This window comes from Pipra filicauda, unplaced genomic scaffold, assembly GCF_003945595.2.
Source record: "Pipra filicauda isolate LSUMZ 115617 unplaced genomic scaffold, ASM394559v2 scaffold344_size1527164_pilon, whole genome shotgun sequence".
In the NCBI taxonomy this organism is placed as follows: domain Eukaryota; kingdom Metazoa; phylum Chordata; class Aves; order Passeriformes; family Pipridae; genus Pipra; species Pipra filicauda.
The window spans coordinates 50168-74918 of record NW_024104470.1 but is presented as its reverse complement, the minus strand read 5'-3'; the positions used below and the strand labels follow the sequence as shown (position 1 = coordinate 74918).

The 24751-nt window shown below is 42.6% G+C and overlaps 1 protein-coding gene across 1 annotated transcript in view; it reads left to right on the top strand.

Moving 5' to 3' along the window:
- The window catches only part of ADAMTS2 (ADAM metallopeptidase with thrombospondin type 1 motif 2), a 173533-nt gene extending 149026 nt beyond the window's left edge, over positions 1–24507 (top strand). Inside the window, exons 11-22 of the mRNA XM_027724071.2 lie at positions 290–435; positions 1851–2026; positions 6026–6159; positions 6957–7080; positions 7699–7779; positions 9233–9396; positions 10572–10731; positions 11380–11512; positions 13744–13951; positions 14278–14407; positions 15452–15541; positions 19806–24507. Coding sequence (XP_027579872.2) covers positions 290–435; positions 1851–2026; positions 6026–6159; positions 6957–7080; positions 7699–7779; positions 9233–9396; positions 10572–10731; positions 11380–11512; positions 13744–13951; positions 14278–14407; positions 15452–15541; positions 19806–20269 — 2010 coding nt within the window. The 3' untranslated portion in view covers positions 20270–24507. The remainder of the gene's footprint in view (positions 1–289; positions 436–1850; positions 2027–6025; positions 6160–6956; positions 7081–7698; positions 7780–9232; positions 9397–10571; positions 10732–11379; positions 11513–13743; positions 13952–14277; positions 14408–15451; positions 15542–19805) is intronic.
- Positions 24508–24751: the final 244 nt, after the last annotated feature.

The window sequence follows — 24751 nt, the reverse complement described above, 5'->3', positions numbered from 1 at the left end:
TGAAATCCCCACTGCAGGCAGGTGATGAGGGAATGTAACACTAAGAGCAGTTTAATGCAATTGGTAAGCTTGAATCCTGCATACACATATGCGCATACTAGACATGGAAGTTTATAAAACCTGAATGAGTTTGGGATCATGGGCATGATCTAACAGTGAGTCTTCCTACTTTCTGCTGGAAAGATGAAAAACAAATCCAGAGTTTGTGCCTAAAATTAAATCAGCAGTACCACAGCTTCTCTCATAATTTAATCGTCTAATCGTTTTGACGTCTGATTTTCTCTTTCAGCACTGCTTTAAAGGTCACTGCATCTGGCTCACACCAGACATCCTGAAGCAGGATGGACACTGGGGGGCATGGAGTAAGTTTGGCTCCTGTTCTCGCACCTGTGGCACCGGGGTGAAGTACAGGACACGGCAGTGTGACAACCCGCAGTAAGTGCACACCCCCCTCGTGCCTTCCTGATGTGCACTGACTGAGTGGTGAGAATCCTTGCTACGTTACCAGTGCAACAGTGCAATAAAGGGTGTTGAGTGGTGCTTGTTAAATCTGACCTATAGTATATCATCAGAAATTCTACTTTTGGCCCTTAGCAAGCCATGAATCATCTTTATTTCTCAGTTTATCCATCCTTTATGCAGTTCTGCCATTACAGGGATCTTGAAAGTGCTAATGCACTACTGTGTAAAACATAAGTAAAAGTTTAGGGCCCTATATATGTCTTGTTTCAATATGTGAGCATGAAATGACGGCAAGGATTTACTGGATTTTTTTAAAAACCTTTTAAAAAAGTTTTCTTTAATCCACTTTTTAGGATATTTCAACAAGAAGGTCTTAAAATATTTTCAAATGGTTTTCGTTCCAAGTTGGAACAAAGTTCTGGAGATCAGAACCTTCCCCAAAGTTAATTTTAGGAATTTTGAATGGTTTTGCTTCAATAACTTACATATGAGCCATCTAGATAACTCAGAATGATTCAATTTCAGTAATACTGCAAGTAAAGTATATTGAATAAAGATTGGTATATACAAATAATATGGTATGTATAATTATTGCTATCTTAGTGTGGTATCATAAAATGTCAAGATCCTAACAGCAAGAACTGAAACAATTGTCAGAATTAAATTATTTTACCAGACAGAATATTTTTAACATTGAATTTCTTAGTTTGTGTTGATAAAGCAATTGAACTTGACTAGTGTTAAAAATCATCTTATTATTGATTTTTTAAAACAAATCAAGTTTTATGATGCAGCATTTTCCAATGGAAATTGTTCTGTTAAGAAAAAATTTGGCAGTTCTCATTTCAACCTTTATTACATTGGCAACACGAAAGTGACCTTTATAACTGCGGGCACAGATTTAGTTGTAAAATCTATTTTCATGTAGGAAAAGCCCAATGCACTACTGAAAATGTTTTCTGGAAGAGGGTGCAAACCCAGCTGCAGCTCCTGAGCTCTGCTGAATGTGAGAGTGACCTGGGGCACATCTGCCTGGGGACACAGCACAAAGCTGGGCTGTGCTGGGTGTGCTGCTGGCTTAGGGGTGAGCGTGGATGACTTGCTTCATCTGCTTGTGCTTCCCTTTCCTGGCTACACCAAGACAATGGCTTTTCTTGCTGTTATCAAGTGGTTTGAGCCTCTGCTTGCAGAAATTGTTTTTTAAGAGCTAAATGGTGACAGTGGGTTTTGAAAGGAAATATATTTTTTCCGTATCAGAAATACAGCACTGGCTTCTCCAAGTGCCTACTGACATGACTGGGAATTAAACTGCTCCTCAAAAGATTTGATAGACACTCAATTCATCCATTAATGGCAAAACTAACAGTGGGTTTCTCTCCCCACCACAGTCCTGCCAACGGAGGCCGCACGTGTGTGGGGCCGAGCTACGAGTTCCAGCTGTGCAACACACAGGACTGTCCCAAGGACTTTGAGGATTTCAGAGAGGAGCAATGCAGGCAGTGGGACCCCTACTTTGAGTACCAGAACACAAAACACCATTGGCTCCCCTATGAACATGTCGATGGTGAGTAGCTCCTTTTCCTATGAAAACTAAAATTAGTTGAAAATATCAACTAAAACTCTATAGGGAGAGGTAAAACTTCTTCTAGGGAAATGATGCCTCCCAAATCTGTTATGAGTTGTTTGGAGGGATCAGTGAGTATCAGTGTATGTATGAGTGATCCAATGCATACAACGTACTTGGATTTTCAGAAACTTTGGACTCTGTTCTCCAATGAGAGCTCTTAAATTGAGTCATCATGAGACAAAAGGGAATGGTTTTACATGGGAGGATGTGTCCACAAAGACGGGTGCTGGCAGCATGGGTGCTGCTGGACATGGCAGAGAGCAGGGAAAGGGAACAAACCAGGTGACAAAATCTACTCAGGTCACAAAATTACTGAGGCTAATTAAACTAGGGCAGGGCACTGTGAGAGCTGCAGAAGGACCTTGTGACACAAAGTGACTGAAGATGGCAAAAGAAGTTTGGTATTAATGAATTCTAGTAATGGATACGGGGGGGAAAATTGGGGTGTGTGTGTGTACGGGTCTGTAGACAAGGTGGGCTCTGAACAGAAAGGCTGGGAGTTGGGAATAGCTTTAGGAAAACATCAGTTCAGTGACTGTCAAGAGAGGGATGGAGAACACTGATCTGCCCCTGAGTACCTGCACGGTGTGTCTGCATTTTAAATATTTGGCCGGAGCAGCTCAGGTTGTGCCCATCTCACTGCTGCCCACGTTGCTAAAAAACCTACAGTTGAACTCAGAAAGGCCATAATAAATCAAACATAAACAATGATTTCTGGATGAGGACAGTTTGGATAAACCAGGACTTCCCACCCTGAAAAAGCAAGGATTTAGATTAAAAAGATAGAGTTACAGATTTGTGAGTGGCACTAAGAGACTGAACACAGAATGATTATAATGTTCCCAAGCCTGGGAACATCAAATAAAATTATCAGGTGGCAGATTTAAAACAAATAAGAGGAAGTACTTTTCCACACAGTATCTAATTATCCTGGAATTCACTGTCACAGGAACTTGCAGATGCCAGAAAGTTTTAAAAATGATTTAGAAAAATTCTTGACAGTTCTACAATTCATTAAGAGCTATTAAACACCAAGTTCCTGCCATGACTTCGGAAGTTTAAACCTGCAGTTTAAAAAGAACTTGGAGAATATTCTGAGAAGAGTATCCAGTTTGTTCTTACATCTTCCTGCAAAAATACTGCTGGCACTGTTGGAGGCAGGTGTTGGGTTGGATGGGTGCTGGGTCTCAACCAGCATGGTCAGGCTGGTGTTCTGGCACCTCGGCAGAGATCACCTCTTAGGACAAAAATGTTCCTGTTAATGCCTTGACTTAACTGTCAGTGGAAGTGCAGCTGGTTAATTTGGGCCATGAGGGCTGTTGCTGTGCTACTGCCACGTCTGCTACTGCCAGAAAATACACTGAGAAGATATTTTACCAAACAAAAAGGCGGAGGGCAATGAGTCTCAGCTCGTTGAACATGTTTTTAAACTGTATCGCTTCACTTGAATGACAAGGCATGAGGGCAGGGTCGCCCTGGCAAGGGGCAGGTACTGGGCACCCACCCTGCCCTCAGCCCAGCACCCATTGCTGGGAGGGGAAGGGTCACTTTGGGTGAATCATTTTGCATTCCAGTGAGAGGATACTTTGCCAGAAATTAATAGCAAATTCTTTGCAATTACTTTGCCTGACTTTCTTCCCAAACAGTTCTCAGGGTTCCCTCATTCTTTTCATGCCATCTTGGTCAGTTTGGGATTTTCAAAGGCACAGACACAACCTCACAGCTTAATTTCATGGAATAGCTTTGCTGGCACAGGGTGAGGGGATGAATGCTGTGGCCTGCAGGACCTTTGCTTCTGCTTTAGGCTTTGGAGCAGTCTGCTGCAAAGACCACTGAAGCTAATCAGATTTTTTTTCTATTAGATTCAATGGCTTCTGGGTCAGAAATCAGCTCATTGATGTCTGAGCACTGATCCCTGGGCACCACTGGTTTCCTATATATCTGTGGTATGACTGCACACACCTTGAGAGTTACATTTACCTGTGCAGGGTTATTAAAGGGAACAGCTTTTGTGTGAAAGCAAGGCCAGAGGGTGGCTTACGCTTGAACTCCAATCTATTTAAAACTCCCTTTTGTAAAGATAAGGCACATCAGTGACATACTTTGTGCAGTTGTGGCTCAGAAGTGACATAAATCCATACATTTCACACACAGCTCAGCTGGACGTGTCTGGCACATTGTGTATGGGACAGGAACAGAGAGGAGCGCCTCACGCTGCGGGCAGAGAAAAGCTGAGCTGGGAGACACCCCAGTGTGTGCTTGAGCATCCCAATGCCCTGTTGTGCCATGGCCTGTCTCCTGCTCCAAGCCCTCTGAGCACCCCATCTCCTCGCCCCTGCTGTGCTCACAGACCCCTGTGTCGTGCATCTGCCAGGGCAGCAGAGTGTGACATTGGCTATTAGCTCCCAGCCTCAATTAAATGAGAAGGAAGCTCATGGGGAACAGGGAATGGACAGGCACACATCACATCCGTGCTCCTGCACCTCTACTATGCCCAACACCAGTGAATAGGAAGAAAACAATTCTTTGCAATTAACAGGGTCCAATTTAACAGCACTTGCACATTTATTGTTCCCATGGAGCAGTGGGAACAGAACCATCTCTAAAATAGAGCCCTTGTACAGAGCTGTTGGCACCCAGTCAGACCTGCTGATATTTTCACTGAATCGCGTGCAGTGAATGCGTGCTATGTATGGGGTGGGGGTGGGAACATACCCAGGGGGGTGGTGTGAACACATCTATGTCTTGTGCATAATTTAGTATTTCTAATATATGCAAATACATTAGGTTTGCCATCATTATGATCTTAATAGTCGCCTATTAAGGATTTGCACAAAAAACGTAAAGTACCTGTTTCAATAGACTAGACCCTACACTCTTAGCGTGACATCTCTGCATTATTTGGGAGCAGTAACAAAGGTCTCTGATGTACCAATACCCAGCGGCCTTGAGGACATCAACAGCAATAACAAGGACTTTATAAAAAGAGGGCAGAGGCCATGGAACTGTATGGGGGAAGAACGCAAAGGGCCTGTGAAGATTTATATCAATTGAACTGCTATAATGGAAGGGTCATTATTGTTTTAAATGGTGGGAAAAATGTCCCAACTTTTAATCATGCTAAAATAGCAGAATCTCTATTTGTTTCATCTAACAGAAAGACCATCTGCTCTTCAGTGCCAAAGAAAGCATAGAATCCTATTATTGGGCTGAGGACAGCAAGAGAAATGGATAAAATGAAATACAGTAGTGGAATAAAACTTTATTTAGCCACTGACTAGCCATTTTCAGCTTTGTTTTTTGTTCTCAACTCTTTGGAACAGATTAGAGAAAATACCACTTGTCTGGCTGTTTGTGCATGTGTTAGCAGTAAAAAATAGGCTTTTTTCTGATTCTTTTTGCCATCTCATCTTGTTTAATGATTTAAATTATCACAAATACAAGTACGACCATGAGGAAAAATTAACTTCATGACTAGGAGGAAATGCTATGGCTCAGCTGTTTCTGAAGAAATTTTGGATGCCAGGTTCATTCAGTGTCAAACAGCTGCTTATAATGGCAAAGTTGCTTTGGCTTTTTTTCAGATTTAAGTGCAGTGCAGGAGAAACTTGCATATCTCACAGGTAGTTGTGCAGCAGACTGAGGAATCCTCGGCCAGACTGGATCATCTTTGAAGGATTAAATAGATCCCCCCACTGAAGTCAATGATCTGTTGTTTTTAAGTCTGTCTCCTAATGGTAACACACAGGTGCTTTAGGATTCAGCAGTTTCCAAATGATCACAGAGCCTTTGAAAGGGGACAAGCATCGATGACTTCTGGGGTACCACATTTCGTGTGCAAGGAAGAAGAGAGAGCTAACACTACTGAAAGTGCTGCTCACAATGTCAGCTATTAAACTGTGGGAGATGAACACTCACAATTTTACTTTTTTTCAGCTAAGGAGAGGTGCCACCTGTATTGTGAATCAAAGGAGACAGGGGATGTGGTGTATATGAAAAGGATGGTACACGATGGGACCCGCTGCTCCTACAAGGATGCTTACAGCATCTGTGTGAGGGGAGACTGCTTGGTGAGTGTTTGATGGCTCCTTTCAGAGCTCACTGTTGTGACAACAATTAAAATGTACCTTGAGTGCTTCTCTCCAAGAATGGCTAAGTATAATAACGCTTCAGGCAATAAGGAGATTTCATTAGGATTATTGTCACAATATTATGTGTGATATTCACAGTTGCCATGCCTGTGACTCAGTTCCAAAAGCACCTACCTACACAAGTAATATTTCACGCAGCATTTTGAGATGAACTATTACAATTGGCTTTCAAGGGAAGCTTTTCCTGCTGAGGTTTAGTGGGGGTGGAATGTACAACGAAATAGGAACACGCAGCAGCTTTCAAGGAAAGTGGTGTTAGGATGTGGCTGATGTGCATTCTCTCTGTATTTGATCATGCTATTTTTAAAAAATCAATGACAGTTCCTCTAAGTCAGGATCTGCTGCAGGTCATCTTTCAATGGAATTAGTCTCTGACTATCAAAGCACTGGGGGAGGTTCTTATCCTCGTATAGATGCATTGATCCTCCTGGAATTTAAGCAGCTGCCTGAAGATAAGCTGAGGCTTAAGAGCTTTTCCTCAACTGTTCCTTCAGTAAGAGGACCACTGTGAAGCATAATATGAAAATATAATCACCCAATTGACAGCTTTTATAGGAACTGGAAATATTAAAATCTGGTTAGGTGTTGATCTTGCAGGAAAATACCACCAGGTGTACTGCTTTACTGATGCAGAAGTCTGGGGTTTGATATATGAAGTGAAGGCTCATTTGAAGAGTGGATAAATAAGAATGACTCTTTCTCTCTTTTGTGCACAGAAAGTTGGGTGTGACAGGGTCATAGGTTCCACGAAGCAGGAAGATAAGTGTGGTGTTTGTGGAGGAGATAATACCCACTGCAAAGTGGTGAAAAGAACATTTTCAAGAGTACCAAAGAAACAAGGTCAGTGCATTCAGCGTGGTTTGTCCTGGGGAATTCAGGGTATTTTTGCTTGATCTCTTCTGTCTCATGGAAAGTACCAGGAAAATTACAAACTGTTTGCAGCACCATTAATTCCAATAAACAATATGTGTCCAGATGTGTCTAGATTTTGAAAATAAGGCTTCTGTCCAGTGATCAGTTAAAGCTGTGGGAGCCTGTGTGTGCCCAGAGGAGGGCTTCCCTGCTCCTTGTTGGAGAGCTGTGGACTTTCTTGTGCTGCTGATGTCACTCACCTGCTCTGTCCAAGTCACTGGAGTGCTGCAATAATATGTCATCATCACTCACTATCAGACAGCAGATTGCCTGGTATCTGGGGGTGCATAAGGCACTCAAAGCCCATCTTAGTCCGAAGCAAAGTCTGTTGATGACATTTAAAGGCATCTTTCTTCTGCCCCATAGCCCTTTGTCCCTGTTATGTTCCATCACCTGGCGCGGAAATAGGGATGGGAATGATGCTGGATTAGCTTGTTGTAATACACCCTGCTTTCAGAAAATAAGATTTATTTAAAAACCTAAGACAGACCCTTCCTGTTTGTGGCATACTAACCCATTACTATATTTTCGAATACTGCAATATAGGACACATTAAGATGTTTGAAATTCCTGCTGGTGCAAGACATTTACTTATACAGGAAACAGATGCCACCACTCATAATCTTGGTAAGTAACAAGAAGGAAAATTTTCAGTCAGAATAATTTTTTCTACTGTTTATTTTTGTCTTTGGAGCCTGACAATGTGTTTATGCATTTGTTTACCCATTATCCTTCTTCAAGTATGTTAAGTTAGGAAACTTGTTTGGCAACTTGATTTCCCTGTGCTGTATTCCCTGGTGTCCCAGATCTCTGTGTTGGGATGTGCACGTGTGAAAGCTGCTAGAAGAGGCATTAAATTATTTCATGGGGTGCAATGCATCATCCTATGGGAGTCGGAGCTGGATGATCTTTAAGGTCTCTTTCAAACCAAACCATTCTATGATTCCATGGTCTTTGTGTGCATCTTTCACAATGTGTTATACCTATCTTCAGTCTTTCCCAGCTACCTCCAAATCCGTTCCAGATTCTGCCCCATTGCTAACAGCATTGACACGAGGTTGCCAAATCAATGCAGCAGCTTAGGAGGTAATTGAAATCTGCTCCTCCCCTGCCCTGTAATCAATGGGAAGCAGTGTCTAGTAGGCTGCCACTAATTGGAAGTAGATTCACAGGGAATGGTCTGCTAATTGTATCGTGAGTCATCCCAACTTCTCACCAGTGAATGCTTCCCTTGCTGCAAGTTCAGACAAAGTTCTGTCGGTGTGGGGTAAGTGTTGTGCAGGGACATGAACAGCTCACTCGCTGCTGAGGCCAGGGCTGAGGGACCAGGATGCTCAGATGGCTGCTTGAGAGAAAATGGAGTTAAAATCTGGTGTTAAATAACAAACAGTCCCTGCTTCTGCTAACGAGAAGGGCAAATTTTCCATCTCAGCTGAAAACCTGTCCTAATACAAAGGTGGCTGAAGTCTCTCCAGGTGAAGGATGGAGCACTGACGGGATCTGGAGCAGAGGAACCAGGCGCTGTGTGCAGTGGCAGGCGCCTGCAAAGCAGCAGGAGCTTAACAGGGCTGTGTCTGTGTCAGGACTGGATCTGAGCAGGAGAATTAATACTGTTTCTAAGTGTCTCTCTCTTGCTGTGGGGACCTGCTGGGGGTTAGCCCAGTAGCCTTTCTCTGATGGAGCAGTAACAGCCTCCTGAGCTGCCTTACAACATATGAAAGAGCTGAATAGCCCTGGGACCCCCACCAGCTCTCAAATTGGCTCAGATTTGGCCAGTGGATTTAGAAGTTGTTAGCTGGGAGAAGGCAGCTGGACCCCCGCGGTGCAGCCGCGCTGGCCTCATTTCTCTGGCAAGGCAGGCAATGAAAAAGGGAAAAAAAAGGACAATTGATGTTTCTGGAGCTGAGCAGAAAAGCATTGGCAGTTCAATGAGACACCTGAAAAAGTCGTTCCAAACCTGTGAGAGAACAGAGGAAAATTCAGACTGGCCTTTTCTGCTTCTTCCACTGGGACAGGAGCAGAACAAAACCGGAGATGAGAAGCAAACCTCTCGTATTCACTTCTCTTGTGTTGTTCCTAGCTATTAAAAACCGTGAGACGGGGAAATTCATTCTTAGTGAAGACAACTATGTGCCAGACTCCAAAGTATTTATTGACATGGGTGTGGAGTGGGAATATCGGAATGACGATGACAGAGAAACGGTGCAGACCATGGGACCGCTGCGTAATGGGATAGTTATTCTGGTAAGTCAAACGAAAACCATCTCCCACAGAACACAGTGTCAGGGTTACAGAGCCATAATGGGCTATCATATAATTTAGATTCCTCTTGTGAGTTACAAGAAGACATCTGCTTCAGTTATAAGACAACAGAAGATGTATTTTAATTCCTTTCTCCTAATTCATTGCTCTGTGCAAGAGTTGTTATAACTCAGCCTTAAGTGTTGAGCAACCAGCTCTCCTGATTATTTCCTGCGGACGGCCTAGCAATCAGCCACTGTGGAGAGACTCTGCAGCTTACTTCTCACATCTGACATGAGAGCATAAGTCAAAAAAGGTCAAAGTGGTTCATGTCAGCTTGATCTAATAGATCCTTTTCCCATCCGTGTTCTGGAAATATATCCTGCAAAGGCAGACGCAGGAGTCTTGTGCTTCCAGGCTCCCTTTGTCAGGGCACAGCCAGTTCCACAGTTCCCAAAACCACCCAACTATACTCTTTTTTCATTGCAAACCAGTAAATGATAGACTTAAAGGAGTAGGGATAAGTTGATCCAGAATACCTCTGAAAACAGCTGTAATGTGTTGATCTACACCAGCTGAACTCCAAAGGAGGAATAAATATTGTTTCCAAAGGACCAATATTTTTCACTTTATTCTCATTGTGTTCTGTTTTCTTGCATTTGTCTTAGTGCAGTGTGATAACAAAAACTCTTTCTAAATAGTTTATATTTCTGTCAAGATTAAGTAACAAGCTTTGCCGAACTATCAGAGTTATCATAAGAATATTTGTGTTTTATCAGAAATATAAGCAGTTTTCTTTGCTGTTTTCAGTTATCTCTGCAGTTGAATTTGCTTTGTCTTTTAGTGGAACTATCCATTATCGTTTTAGCACAAAATTTTCTTCCTTTATGATGGGATATGGAAAAAATTTAGTATCGCGAAGCCAGTCCAATGCTGGCAAGAAAAATAAGTCTAAATCAACAACAGTCTTTCTTAATATGCAGTTTAGAAACTCTGTGTCATAAGGATATACTATTTCATCAGGGAAAAAAAATCTGTTGAGTGCAGCTAAAAGGTTTAAATCCCTCTGGGGATGTTTTTATATTTGAGCCATGATGGTCCCTATTTCATGTCATCTCACAGAGCTTCTGGTATCAGTTTTTCGTATCTTTTTTCCTTACCTCTGGTTTGCTTACTAGGTGATTCCTCATGGTGGTGCCAAGATATCTTTGACTTACAAGTACATGATCCATGAAGATTCCTTGAATGTAGATAACAATAATGTTTTGGAAGAGGACTCGGTGTCATATGAATGGGCTTTGAAGAAATGGTCCCAGTGTTCAAAACCTTGTGGAGGAGGTAAAAACAAGACCCCAGACCATTTAAAATTGATTCATTGCCACAAGACCCTGGGGAGAACAGGAGTGTAGGAGGGGTTTTATTTAAGTTATGTAATAGATATCTAAACAGCAAATGGAGTTAAAATCTGACTTAAATAGTTTGGGGGCAGTTCTGGGCTGGCTCATGTCTGATTTATGCTTATGAAACTGAAAAATTGGACAAATGTCCAAGATTTGGATTAGAGTCTCCAAGCTGCGAAGGTGACAAACCTCAAGATGCCATGGGGCAGCCCTTTGTAAATGCACGTCCTGTGGCGAGGACCTTGCAAGGTCAGACTCCTGCTTTTGGGGCCAGATGCGAACCCCAAAGCTGTTCCCCAGGTCAGGCTGCAGTGCTGGACTGTGGCTGGGCAGATGTGCAGAATGTTTTTGAAATGTTAAATCTTGTTGTTCTTCTCATTAAAGCCTGTGGTAAAAAAATAAAGGGGGTGAGCAACTCTGGGTGTTCAATTCGCATGAATACGTGTTAACTTGGTGCGGTTTAGAGCTCCTTTGGTCGCGCGTAGCTCCTACCGCGACCTTTGACAGCGTGTGCGCAGTTTGTTTGAAACGTGAGTCCTCTGTGAGATTTACCAGTACTGAGAATAAGAGGAGTGTCTTTCTCCAGGCTACCAGTTCACCAAGTACGGCTGCCGGAGGAAGACGGACCACAAGATGGTTCATCGGAGTTTCTGCGAGGTGATCCAAAAGCCCAAGCCCATCCGCAGGGTGTGCAACCTCCAGGAGTGCTCCCAGCCCATGTAAGCATCCCTGCCCACAGCACTGCTCCCTGGGGGGGGGCAGGAGGCATCACACCCACCCAGCACTTGTGTATTCAGCTCGTAGAAACACTGTTTCTGGGACTGCTGGGTCCTATTACTTGTGACATCAGTTGGATTAGAAAAGAAGCGCTGCCTTGATCCAGACGTTTGTGTTCAGGCCATCTTGAGTTAGTACAAAATAGACACAAATTCAGCTGATTTTACACACTGTGAATTAACTGTGTCAGAAGAAATGTACAGAGTGCTGCATAAGGAAACCAATGTCATCCAGACTCTCAAATCCAAATCTTCCTAAAGTTCATAGTTTTTGACATTTAAATGCATGAAAAATATTTGACCTGTTAAATTTCTCTGGCTGCCCTCCTACAGCGTGATATGCCCGTTATTACCTTCATCTTTGCTCTACATAGTCAAGTGTTATATTTTAATGCACATTTTACAGGTGATTTTTTTTGACTGGCAGCAGGTTATTCCTGCCACATGTAGGACTCATATATTCCTTGTGCTGCTACTGCAACAAGAAAGGAGTATGTTGATCCCAGCTTTTATCTCTGGGGACCAACTATAGATTCCAGGAATCACAGCAAATAAATAGAACATATCACACAATATTTCCTAACTTCCTTTCAAAAAAAATATTTGAAAGAGAAAAGGCAAGAAACTGTGCCCCATAAACTCAGCATGGTCAGGGTTTAACATTTATTTACTGGAAAACCAAAGTAATGACCTAACTCTATCTCAGGCTCTCTGGAAAGGACTGTATTCTCCTTTCAGCTGCAAATATAATTGGACTTTGGTACCACAAAGACTCAATAGGATCCTAAATTGTACTTGGATCCCTGAAGTTTCAGTCACCTCTGTTTCCATAGAAAGTCATCAGAGCATTTTGCTCTTGTACATAGGAGAGGCAATTATTTAAGGGGTTTTATGAAGCTCTGTGACACCCACTACACTAATATGCTGCTTCTTCACCACTGGGAAAAACTCATCTTTGTATCAGAAGTCACCTCAGGATTCATGGCTTTGTGCTCCACAGCACTCACTTTTCTCCACAGCTGGGTAATTTCCGTAGGTTACAAAGAGAAAGTTGGGTGAAATAGTTACTTTTTGTTTAATTGCAGCCTGTAGCGCAGTGCCTCGTCCCCATGCTATTTCCTGACTATTTCTAAACCCAGGATTTTATGAGTACTGTAGGACAATTCCTTCAAACTCAGGGTATTTCATCAGACTGTGTATGTTTTTTGTTTAAGTTTATCCCATGAATACTGTTTACATGGAACAATATTTCCATCTGGCAGATCTCTGCACTCTGTAAATATTTATAGACTGCTGTATACCTTCTTAATTATAACCAAGCTTTCAGCACTCTATGTAAATGTCCTCTGGTCCTGTCTGTCCCTGTTGCTCTAAGTCCCCTAAGTTCCCTACAATTTGTAGCTGTAATTCATGAGCTGGTTTGGGTGATCAGTGATGTTTTGAAATACACCACATTACAAACCATAGGTTTCATTTTTCAGTGGCCAAATTGATTTGCACATTATGAACTCGGACACTACGGTTTTCAGTGGAGTGTTGCCTTCCCCAAAACCAAACATTTATGATGCTGAAGACCCTGATTTGCCCAAGCTCAGCACACACAGCACTGAGTAGCAGCTGGGTTTGACAGTGCTTCAGCTGATGGTGCCTAACATGACCAAGGGTGTCATCCATGGAGTGCCCAGATATGGACCAGGCTGGAACTGCATTTCTAGTCCAGATGTTTTGGCTTCACTCCTATAGGAACCAGCTGTGGGGGTAGCTGGTGAATGCTACATTATGAGACAAGGCACATCTCATGCACCAAGACCTGGGAAGCTCAGCAGCACCCTTGGGTGGCTGCTCTTGACGTAAAAGCTACCATATTTTTATGTGCAGTCTTGTAAAAGCCAGCTTAAAGTCAAAGCAAATGTGGCAAAGTAAGAATAATGCTCATCTCAGAAGGAATGGGAACAATTAATATTAAAGATCTGTGTCATCTTAATGATATTTCAGGTGCATGTTCAAATAACCCTCACCATAACTGCTTATGGTTTTTCATATCTTCTTTTTCTGTATCAGAACTAGTGTTAACATCATGTTGAACCTGTGTTACGGAGTTAGAGATCGACAGTCTGAGCTCACTTAATTTAGGAGGGAATTTTACTCACCTTCCTCTCTTTTCACCAACCCAGATGGGTTACAGGAGAATGGGAACCTTGCAGCAAAACCTGTGGGAAAACAGGATATCAGGTGCGATCTGTGCGATGCATCCAGCCCCTCCACGACAACACAAACCGGTCTGTTCACACCAAGTACTGCAACAACGACCGCCCCGAGGGCAGGAGGCCCTGCAACCGGGAGCTGTGCCCAGCTCAGTGGAGAATAGGACCCTGGTCACAGGTCAGTCTCTGCCTGGAGGTCTCAAGCAACTAATTTCTGACAAACAATGCCATCCCTGGCGCTGCGAATGGATGCTTCTGTGAATAGATGCCTCACGTTTACAGTTGTTTGTTTATTGCTCAGACCATTCTTGCAGTGTTTCACAGTCACTGGTGCACCACAAAAAGCAGTGAGTGGTTCTTCCTCTTGCTTGGTTACCGTGGGTACCGCAGTGGTTCAAATAACGCACCCTGTCAGCTCAAACCAAGGGCAGTTCAGAAGCTAATTTCTAATCCATTGTTTCCAAAGGAGTGGAACTGGGGTCTAACTGCTGCATGTCTTTCCAGTGCTCTGTCAGCTGTGGCAATGGCACACAGGATCGCCCGGTGCTGTGCCGGACCAGGGACAACGCTATTGGCCTGTGCAAGGAGAACAAACCAGAGAACGTAAGGATTTGCAGACTACCTCCATGCCCAAGTAAGTGCTTGTCTTCTATACTGTATGGTACTTGTTGAGAAAGTGTTAATTTATTTATTTGCAACGCCTTCATTGAATTTATGCTGGTGTGCTACGTCTGCCTGGGGTGGCAGTTCTCCACAATCCCTGTTTTGAGCAGATTTTCCAAATTTAGAGCTGTTCTGTGGGCAATGGGATTCTCGGGCCTGTGGTCAATCTCTTCTGCGGGGGAGCAGCACTTGCTCCAGAACAGCATGAGAGGCTGGGGCAGACCCCGGTACAGTGGGGATGGCTGGATCTGCCAGCAGCCAACAGCTGCCCTGGGTGAGGAGCACTGCCCAAGAACAGCCCTGCACCCCTGAGACCTGCAGGGCTTGGCAGGAGGCTGCTGGGTTGTGGCTAAGCAAGGGCATCATGTACAAAGATGCCTCTTTGCTTTCCTCATCTCCATCGACAGTTCCAGGCTTCTTTTCCATTCTGTCAGACACAAGTCATCTGCAGGGGTTATCTAATTCAGTTTTTTAAACCTATAATTAATTGTTTTCCTTCTTAATCCAGGACAATAAGGCTTTTATCCTTGTTAGCTTTTCAGCTGTTAGCAAATGATACCTGTGAGATCATTTTACATATTCCTATTATTAAGTAATTAGTATTTTTCTTTTATTCCTGATGTATTGCTCAGGGTAGCTTTTGATTCCTAATTAATTAGAAGCAAGCTGTCAATTATGGTCTCCAACATGACGATTTTAACAAGGCAGTATAACTAAACCAGACTGCAGGTCTCTGAGGACATTTGTAGCACTGCCCTGGGAAGTGCTGCTGGAGAACTGGCCTTTGGGCTGTCTTTTGTGTTGGCTGTCAAGTGCTGGGCACGAGCTGTAGCAACCTCCCCAAACAGCAGCACCCTTTGCCCAAAACTACACAGCCTGGTCATAATCCTTCCCTGGGCTCCTTCACCACTGGAGCCCACTCACTCTCTCAGCTCATCCCCTTCTGACAGGGCAACTATTTAATGCTGTCTAACAAATGTTGTGTTATGTCTTTTTTTTCCCCCCTCTATTCAAGGAAACGTTTCTGATCCTTCAAAGAAAACCTACATGATACAATGGCTGTCAAGACCTGATCCAGACTACCCCATCCAGAAAATATCTTCAAGTAAAAGACCCATTTATAACTCTGCCTTTGCCCTTAAATGCATGCCACATCGAGTGTGGACTTTGCCTTTTGCTCTCTTCTTCTCTCTATGCGGAAAGTTCCCTTGACTTTGCCAAGTTTAAATCTTGGGCTGAATCTGTTTTTTCACACCAGGCACTTGGTGCTCGGTGTCTTTCTTCTCTGGAGCTTGCGTAGCACTGGTGGTGGAGGTCTTGAAGTGTTGGATGTGTGAAGTTGGATCTCCACAGTATGTTGCAGTCCTCTGAAAGGGAGCTGGGATCGGTTTGCTTGTTGCTTGATGATGGTGAAAAAAGGCTCTTACTGGTTCCTGATGTTCAGTTTGATAGCAAAACTGAGAACTTATTGTGAATGTGATCACATCACAATAATGACACCTTGTAGTGCTAAAGTTCTCCTTTATCTAAAAACCCGAAATCTCCTAACTCTCTGGTTTCAGTTCGCTGACAGGGTAGTCTGATGAGTGGAAGAATTTTTTCATTCCATTTTCCTTTGCGGGGCTGTTGCTTTCCTCACCCTTGCTGCTCACTTTTTATTCCTGACCCTCACATTTACGTTTGTGACCCGTGGAGGGCTCACTGGGAAGCAGAAGCTGAGTTTCTGTCCGTACTTCCCGTGCTGCTACGCCGCCGCCGCCGGCTCTCGCCAAACTCCGGTGGCAGTTTGGTGTGTTTCTCCTTGAGAAAAGCTGCATTCATTTTATTCCCATCGCACAATTTTTGCCAGTTTTGCGTACTTTTCACTTTAGAAACAAACCCTAAGCAGAACAGGCGTGGTCCATGTTGAAGGTTGCGTGGTGGTGTTTTTCTCAGCGTGGCGGAGGCAATATGATGTTTTCATGACTACGATGTCTCCAGCTGCTCAGCACGGAGCTGTTTATACTCATTACATCTTTGGTCTTTTTTCACCATGTGCATGTCTGACTTGACTGGTATGGTTGTGTGTGTGTGTGTGTATGTGTGTGTGTGCTCTTAGATGTGTCAACTGGCAAACATAACAGTGTGAACTACTACAGAATTACCTCAATTTTTATTGCTTTTTTTTTGCTTAGAAGAAGAATTTTAGAAAAATGCCTTAATGTTGAAATGTAAATGGCATTAATTTACCAGATCCAGCTTTAAATATAAACAGTACACTGGTACCTTGAGTTAATCTTCATATGGAGTGTTTTTACTTGAATGATAACTATTGGAAGGCAGTAAATTTAATTGGAGGTTAATTTGCACAGTGCATATCCATATCTTCATCAAGACAGGATTGTGGCCTGACTTACTGAAATTTAACTGGCATTCGTGCTTCACTTTCCGTGTTTGTGTTGAAGATTTGGAATTCACAAGTCATAAACCTGTTTGTGACAGTCAGTACCAATAGTAGAAATGTATCAACTGTAAAACTGCAGTCTTGGAGCAAATTACTACCTTATTGCTTTGATCATATTTTTTGGAAAAGTGGCATTTTTGAATCTTTGGGTCGTCAACAGTGTAGCACTTCAAACTTGTCATTATCATGTGATCACATATTTAAATTTTGCTGTTAATATGATAATTTCCTGAAACATGTTAACAATTTACATGACAAAGTGAAAAAGCAAAGACACGTATCTGGCACTGAATACTGTTATGTAAAATAATTGGTGTTTAACTGTATAAATATATTCATGACTGTTACCTTTAAATAGACAATGTTTAGTGATGTTTCAAGAGATGGGTGGCTATAGAGAATGGTGCAATAAGGTATCTGGGCATTGTGCACTATGTCTATATGCACTTTGGTTTATCAGGGATATTTTATTAGTGTTTTGTATGTATTTAACATAATATTAAAGATGTGCCAATTCAGTTTGCTTTTCAATATTTTTTTATGAGACTAATGTGTACCAAAGTGACTGTGAAACTGATTTATTTTTTTCTTACTGATGTTTTGAATATATACTTCCAGTCTGTCATGCATACTGCAAGTAAAAATAAATAAAAGTTCAGCAAATCTGCATATTTTGCTTTGGATAGAGAATCAAAATTTCATTCTGACATTCAGAAGTTACAGAGTTTATTTATATAACTTATCAGATGTCCCTAAACTTATTACATAATGCAGGTTTATTTCTGTGTACTTTTAAGCTTGACATTGCATATTTTTAATAGGAAAAAAAAGGCATTTTTCTAAAGGTGCTTTCAGTGATCCTTACAAAGCCAAGAACAGCCCTGCCTTGTTGAAACCACGTTTAAATGTTGTATCTGTTGGCTTTTATTCTGCAAGCTATGTGGAGGAACATGCATAAGGGTCATGCAACACAAGGCAAAATGTTCAAAGGGGACTCTTATGGGGTATGTAAAAACATATATAAAGCTGTACAGGCACATGCAGGCCTTTGTACGGAGCTGTGCACACAGGTATGAACACTTCCAGCTCTTACAGGCTGGTCTGAAAATTTCTCCAAAACCAAAGTATTATTCTTAGGTTCTTAAGGAAGGAGTCATTCCGTATTTCCAGCACCATTTCAGTTTAGCATTTGAAAAATACGAAAATGAACTGGTGCATTTGAAAGTAGGAACCAGAATTTTGCTTTTCTGCAGCAAATGCAACAATCTGGGTATAGATACAATGTAAGGGAGGTGTTTTAACTTTCCTCAGCCAGCACCAGCTTTTTAAAGCAGCAGCACCAGTTATTAGTTTATTTTAGACTGATATGTTTGCCAATTAAACACCTACAATGCCCTGTTTTGTTAACTGAGGATGAGTGAAGAGGCAGCACCTACGCTTTCTGAGTTCCCTTGGTATCTGAATTTGCTCTGCTTCTCTCTTTTGCTGTGAGGCTGCTGACACAAGTCAGTGCTCGTAGCAGGAGGGTGAAATATGAGCTCCAGTAAGAGGCTGACTCTGTCTGCCATCGGGTGCACTCTAAATAAAGGCGAGTAATTGGAGTTACTCATCCTTTACTGTAAGAGTAGGTGGAAATGTAGTAAGAGTAGGGAGAGAGACAGAAGTGATTTCATCTGTCTCAGCACTCTGGTCACAGAGAAAATGTTTTGTTATTGATGATGCCAAGTGTTGGTCAGTCTGCCTTTCTCCTCAGCCCTCTCCTCTCCTTTGAGGATTCTCTCATCATGGGCTGTGTGTTGGGATTTTTCCTCCACTGCAGTGTCTGGCTCTGTTACTTCATCCCGGAGGCACGGGAGCTGAGGAGTGTGTATGTAGGACAGAGGACAGGTAGCTTTCTCTCCAAGGAGCCTGTTAACCCCTCACCATCCATCTGCCACCAGTTCATATGGTCCTCTACCTCCTCTGAGCAGAAATCACAAGGGCTTGAGTAACCTCTGAGTAGGCTTCTATTTATATTTCTCAGGCAGTAGCATTGTTTGACCAGTTCAGCTTTAATGCCTCAGCCCACAATTTGCCACCTGTATTTCAGCAAGATCAGGATCTGCTCTAACACCTCTTTTATAGTGCAAATTGTCATAACAGCTATAGGCAGCTTAAAGCTTATTGATTGTCATTATTTCTTTTTTATTACAGTTTTTCTGTCAGTGACACAAAAATTGGGACTTGTTACTGCCGGGTCTCCCAATTATTAATGGACTGGCTCGGCTCCATCGTGCTGGAGTTTGTTGTTCCAAAAATATCAGCTCCCTTCTAGGAGGGGGAGAAAAGCCTCATGATAAATGCACTGCTTTTCTCTTGAGCAAGGGACATGCTGAGGCATGTCACTCCAATGGGAGGTGGATTAATTCTGAGAATTACACGGTACACATCAAAATAAGACTTTCCTGAGATGTTCCAGATAAATACAAGTTACACCTGACTGTAACTGTTAGGATGCAGAAAAACATTAAAAGGAGCGAAGGGGGAAAAAATAGATTTCTTACCCTGATTACTTTCTTGGGTTTTAACAACACAGCACTATCAGTGCGTTTTGAAGTTGCAACCAAGACAGGAAGGCAATTCATTGTGGCTGCACTGTGTTCAGGGTAGCACTTCCAGAATGCGAGGCCAAAAATTTGAGTGTTATGATCTAGAGCTTGGATGGGGCCGGTACAAACAGTTCAGATCAGCTTTTGCAGCCCTTGAAGTGAGCTGAGTTTTAGGTTTAATATTAATCCTGCTTCTGCTTATAGAAGGCTCATTTGCCAGTTTCACATCCCACTTTAAATATCAAACCCTCTGCCCACTGCCAAAGCTTCAGCTGTGTTTCTTTTTCTGATTAATGTGAAGATGCTCTTTATTTATCTGTTCCCTTTTTCTCTTTCAGAAGATCATTGTCAAGGAGACAAGTCAATGTTTTGTCGCATGGAAGTTCTCTCTCGTTACTGCTCCATCCCTGGTTACAATAAGCTCTGTTGCAAGTCCTGTAACATGTACAGCAACATAACAGAGGACGGCAATGTAACCGATGCTAATGTAAATAAGAATAATGTCATTGAGGAGGAGCTCCTGACAACCCTCAGCCCTCTCGTGGGAGTGTCCACCACCCAGTCTGCCACCAGCCCTCCTCAGGTTCCCAAAACACGTGCACCCCCTTCCAATGCAACTGAGGAGCACCCAGAAATCAATGCAGTGGATGTTCCCTACAAAGTTGATGGGTTGGATAATGAAGTACCACAGCACAACATCATTACACGGAGGAGGATACCTTATGAAAGGACAAGGAATCAAAGAATTCAGGAGCTGATTGCTGAGAAAATGAAAAAAGAGACTCTTAGGAAAATAAACTAAAATGGAAATATGGCACAAACAACATTTTTCTCTTATAGAGATGTTACAAACATCATAGTATTGCCCGTGTCGTAGAGACTAAAAATGGGGAAAAATCAAAGTGGTGCTATGGCAGAGATGCCAAATTCTCAAGCCTACTATAAATGGAAATGACAGATTGTTTGATAAGTGCTAATCTGAGCAGTTTGATGGCTAGGTTAGGTGTACAGGGTACGGCAGAGTATTAGTGCAATATCCCCACAGTGTTCCACTGAATCCAAACAAACCGTAATACTTAGGCCAGGTTAGCAAGTTTCTTGGTTATGGGCTCTTTTAAGTCTTCTATGCCTGTGTAAAACCGCTTGGGAATAGTAATGGGAGTTACACTTAGTATGGAGGAGAGCAGTCCCAAGCTGTAATAAATCCCTTTAACACTGACAAGCAGGTGGTCAGCAATCCTGTGATGCTTCTGTTCATTGCATAAACCCCGGCACTAACACAGCCCGGTTCAGGAAGGTACCTAAGGATGTGCCAGGCTCAATTTGATGACTTTGGCAGAGTTGCCTCTGTGGTCACAGCTCAGCATTTGCTCATGTACCTTTCTGAACCGGGTCTGTGTTAGATAATATATAGAAAATCCTGTAGCCCTATATTTATGTGTAAATTAAAAATCAGCAAACAGTAGTTTACATACTTCCATAAACAGTTTCAAAGGATTCTCCTAAACTTTTGGATGCACGCAAGACATTTTAGTAGGGTAGATCTGGCCAACTTGGACTGACAACATCCTACTCTTTCTGTTTACAATTATCCATATTTTTGGTAGTCTTTAAATTCCTGTAATGCAACAGCCTCAGTGATCATTGTTGGTTGGTGCTTTTTTTATTGGTCTGATTTTTTTTCTACCCACATTCTGTTTAACTTAAAGATGACTGGATTCTTGTTGTCTTTTCTTTGGTGCTTTGTTAAGAAAAACATTATTTTTCCCCCCCATAGGCTGAGGTTTTTTTCAAGGAAATAATTTTGTATTATCTTGCTTTCCTTAGGAGAGCTTTATTGGTGCAGAAGTGAACAACTGTTTGCTGTGCCCTTACACAAACACACACATGTGTATTCACAGCACCAGGTCTGCTAGAAACTTTAAGATGTATAACCTGACAACCCTTTGAGTACTTCCTTTCCCCTCAGGGTCATCATGGTTTTCATAGGTCTTTTTGAATTCCTGGTTGGAGAACAGAAGATAAATTCAGCTTGGCTCTAATACCACCAAGACAGGGAGCATGGACTGGTTCCTGCTGTGGGTGATATCTGAGCAGTTTTTTTCCTGGCTGGGACTCTTCCACTTGTTTCCTCTTTGCTGGTAAACCTCCTGCAGAGCCCAGGGCTTCCCTGAAATCCTCTGTTTAGCAGGAGGTAGGTCTGATGGCTCCCAGTTCAGATTTTTCCAGTCTGAGAGTAAGATCTCATCCTGCAGCCTGAGCTGGTCTTGGTTTGAAGTGGTGCCATCAATAAGCCCGTATACACAGTCACACAAATGTTGGGAATGTGCTGCGTTTCTAGCAATGTGAGAGCTCTTCTCTGGTCTGGCTGCTGACAAAGAGCTTCACAGGTCTTGCCAGGTGAACCACACGTGGCTCCCTGCGACCCTGCCTTCTGCCCTTGACCACGATTTGAATGAGCTGCCCAGTCTCCTCTTCCAAACAAGCCATTCCTGCTGGAAAGGAGGTGAGAGCCTGCAGGTACCTCAGACTTTGCAGCACCTAGATGTGGGACTGTTCTGGACTGAACTGTGGCCAGAAGTCTTTGAAGCACAACACCTGGTCTAAGAAAAATGGAGATACCGGCCAGAGCAGAGAAGGAATGTTTTCAGCTGGTGTGCTGGCATCAAGTGCCCCTACTTACAGAGCACCGAGGTGATACAATTGGAGCAGCTCAGGTAGTGCAGGGATGGGAGTTACACCAAAGACCATGAAGACAGGGAAGCATAACAGGCCTGGTAAAAGTTCAGAGCGCTGGGAAACATCTCCTGGACCAAGCAGACGTGGCAGCAGATGTGGAAGCAGAAGCCAGCACAAGCAACAATCTGTTCTGGTTTTGAAAAGTAAAGCTCAGGCCCTGCAGTTTTGGCAGTACAGCAGCAGGAGTCCCACCACAGACTTTAACTCCTGGAACACTGAGTGTTTTCCTACAAAGGGTGCTTATCTTTAGAGTCCTGTCCCAGCCCCGCTCCATGGCCTGGCTGCCGGAGCCGTGTGCCAAGGGATCTGTGGTTGCCTACAGACAGGACAAGTTTTGGTAACAGCATAGGGTCAGGTCACATCTGTGCAAAACAGAGCAATGTAGAAACGAGCAGTGAAGGGAAAAAAACCCCACCATGCTATTTATAAGCAAGGAAGACGTGTCTAAATCAACAGCATTCCAGCTGCTGTGCCATGGGAGACACAAGCTGTATCTGGGCTCCCAGCCTGTAGTCATAGTATTTCTTGCCTTCCACATTTCCTTTACACAGATGTGGTTAGTATAAAGCTCATCTTTTCCCCTTCAAGTTAATATTCTTTTAGCTCTGTGGACAACAAAAATAAGCCACAACCCCCAGCTTTTTCATAGCCTAGAAGCACATCCAAGCATATGAAACTTAGGGAAAACCTTACAAACCCAAGGATAGAAAGGGGTTGGGGCTGGATTTATGCAGATGGGGAGGTAGAAATTTGCTGCCTGGATGGTACCAGTCTTCCTCTCTGGGGAGACTCATTGCTCTGACCTCCAGAAGCCTGAGATAACTCATCTAATAGATTCTATTCTGCCTTAGCTTTTGGAACAGGCTTAGTCAACCAGGCAATGCGAAGAAAAACCACAGGAGGCAGTGCCCACAGCTCAAAAAAAGCATTTTTCCAGACAGGCTGGAAACTGCTGCCTCAGGGAGCAGGAGCAGCCTCCCAGAGGGCTGGTCTGGTGCTACATTAGGTGCAGTGTTCATTAGACCCAATGAAATGCCTTGTGGCATCTGCATTTAGGAAGGGCTTGCTCCCTTCTCAGTCTCACTTTTTTTTGGAGATTTAATTTGATTTGTTTCTCACTGTTTTAATTCTACTGAATATTTCTCTAGCTGTTATTTGGGGAACACTGAAATATTTGAAGGAGCAGCTTCAGTCTAGATTGCTGAAGACAGTGAGAGCATGATGGTCCATCTCCTCATGGAGCAGAGCCACCAGCTACTTTCCCTTCACAGTCTTGCTGTATGAGGGGGGGGAAGAAGTTAAGTCTCTTCAGACCAGGAAAGATGCCTTCTTTTCATGCTGCCATGAGTTCTTCAGAAGGGTTTTTTTGCAGCAGTTCCCCATGATGGTTGTTTCCTAAGAACATGTTCATCACTCCTACTGGAAAACACAACACAGGGCTCTGTTGATAAACAAAAAGCAGCCTCAGGCAACAGGTGGGGGTTTTCTCTCAACTGATCTTCGTTCCATGTCATGTAGTGGAAAATTTGGTCTTTTATGTTTTTGTTTTGCTTGGTTGGACTTTGACAACCGTTTCATCTTCTCTACAATGCTGTAATTGGGCAAGAGCATCATCATAATGTGCCTTCTGTAACCAGTCTGCTGTTGCCCAGGTGCTGCATTTTGAGACATAATGAGCACAAAGTGGTATTTTAATGTAACTTAATCCTCAGAAACTAAAGCAGGCTTATAAATAAATATATTCCTGTGAAGACCATCTCAGAGATCTGAGAGCTAAAGCACTGTGCTCCCATGAAGCAGTGCATTTGCGACCTAACCATGCAAGTACACAGCTTTTTTAATTGTCGTTTTTCTGCTAGTCTAAACTTAAAATCCATGTGATAGCCTCTCACGAAAAAAATCCCAAACAAATTCTGGTTCCCTTGGCTCCAATCATCTGCCATTTTTTTCACTAACATTCCTTTAAAAATTTCTGTAATCTATTATGAGTGCATCACTTCTTATATTCATATATCCATTCAATATTTAGAGTCTCACATCTCCATAGAATGCTTTCAGATATTTTGAGAATTCTAGAAACGGTGCTTTACCAGTACTCAAAGGGTTTTATGTTTTATTTTATTAAGTAATGCATTTAATGTCTTATTTACTCACCTACAATGCACAGTATTAGCTATGTTCATCTGAATATCTATATGCAACTTCCATTCACTTACATATGCCTTAACAGAAATTGCAATAAATAGCCATTTCTTGTATATTAAAAATGTATATACAAATTAGAATCTTTAATTTTATAATTTATTAAATTCAAATGTCTGTGTTCTTTTGCAAAAAAGTTTGGCTTTTCCCTGTGCTTTTTTCATTGAATTAATATTATGCAGAGATGGTGGAGGAGAAAGAATAGCACCTTCAGATTCAAACCCAATTTAATTCCTACAACTTTATCTTAATGAAGTGGGATTGGGATACACTTGCTGCCAAAGTCCTACATCGCTGTTACAACATCCATTATCCGAGGCTAATATCATGAAGTCACAGGACC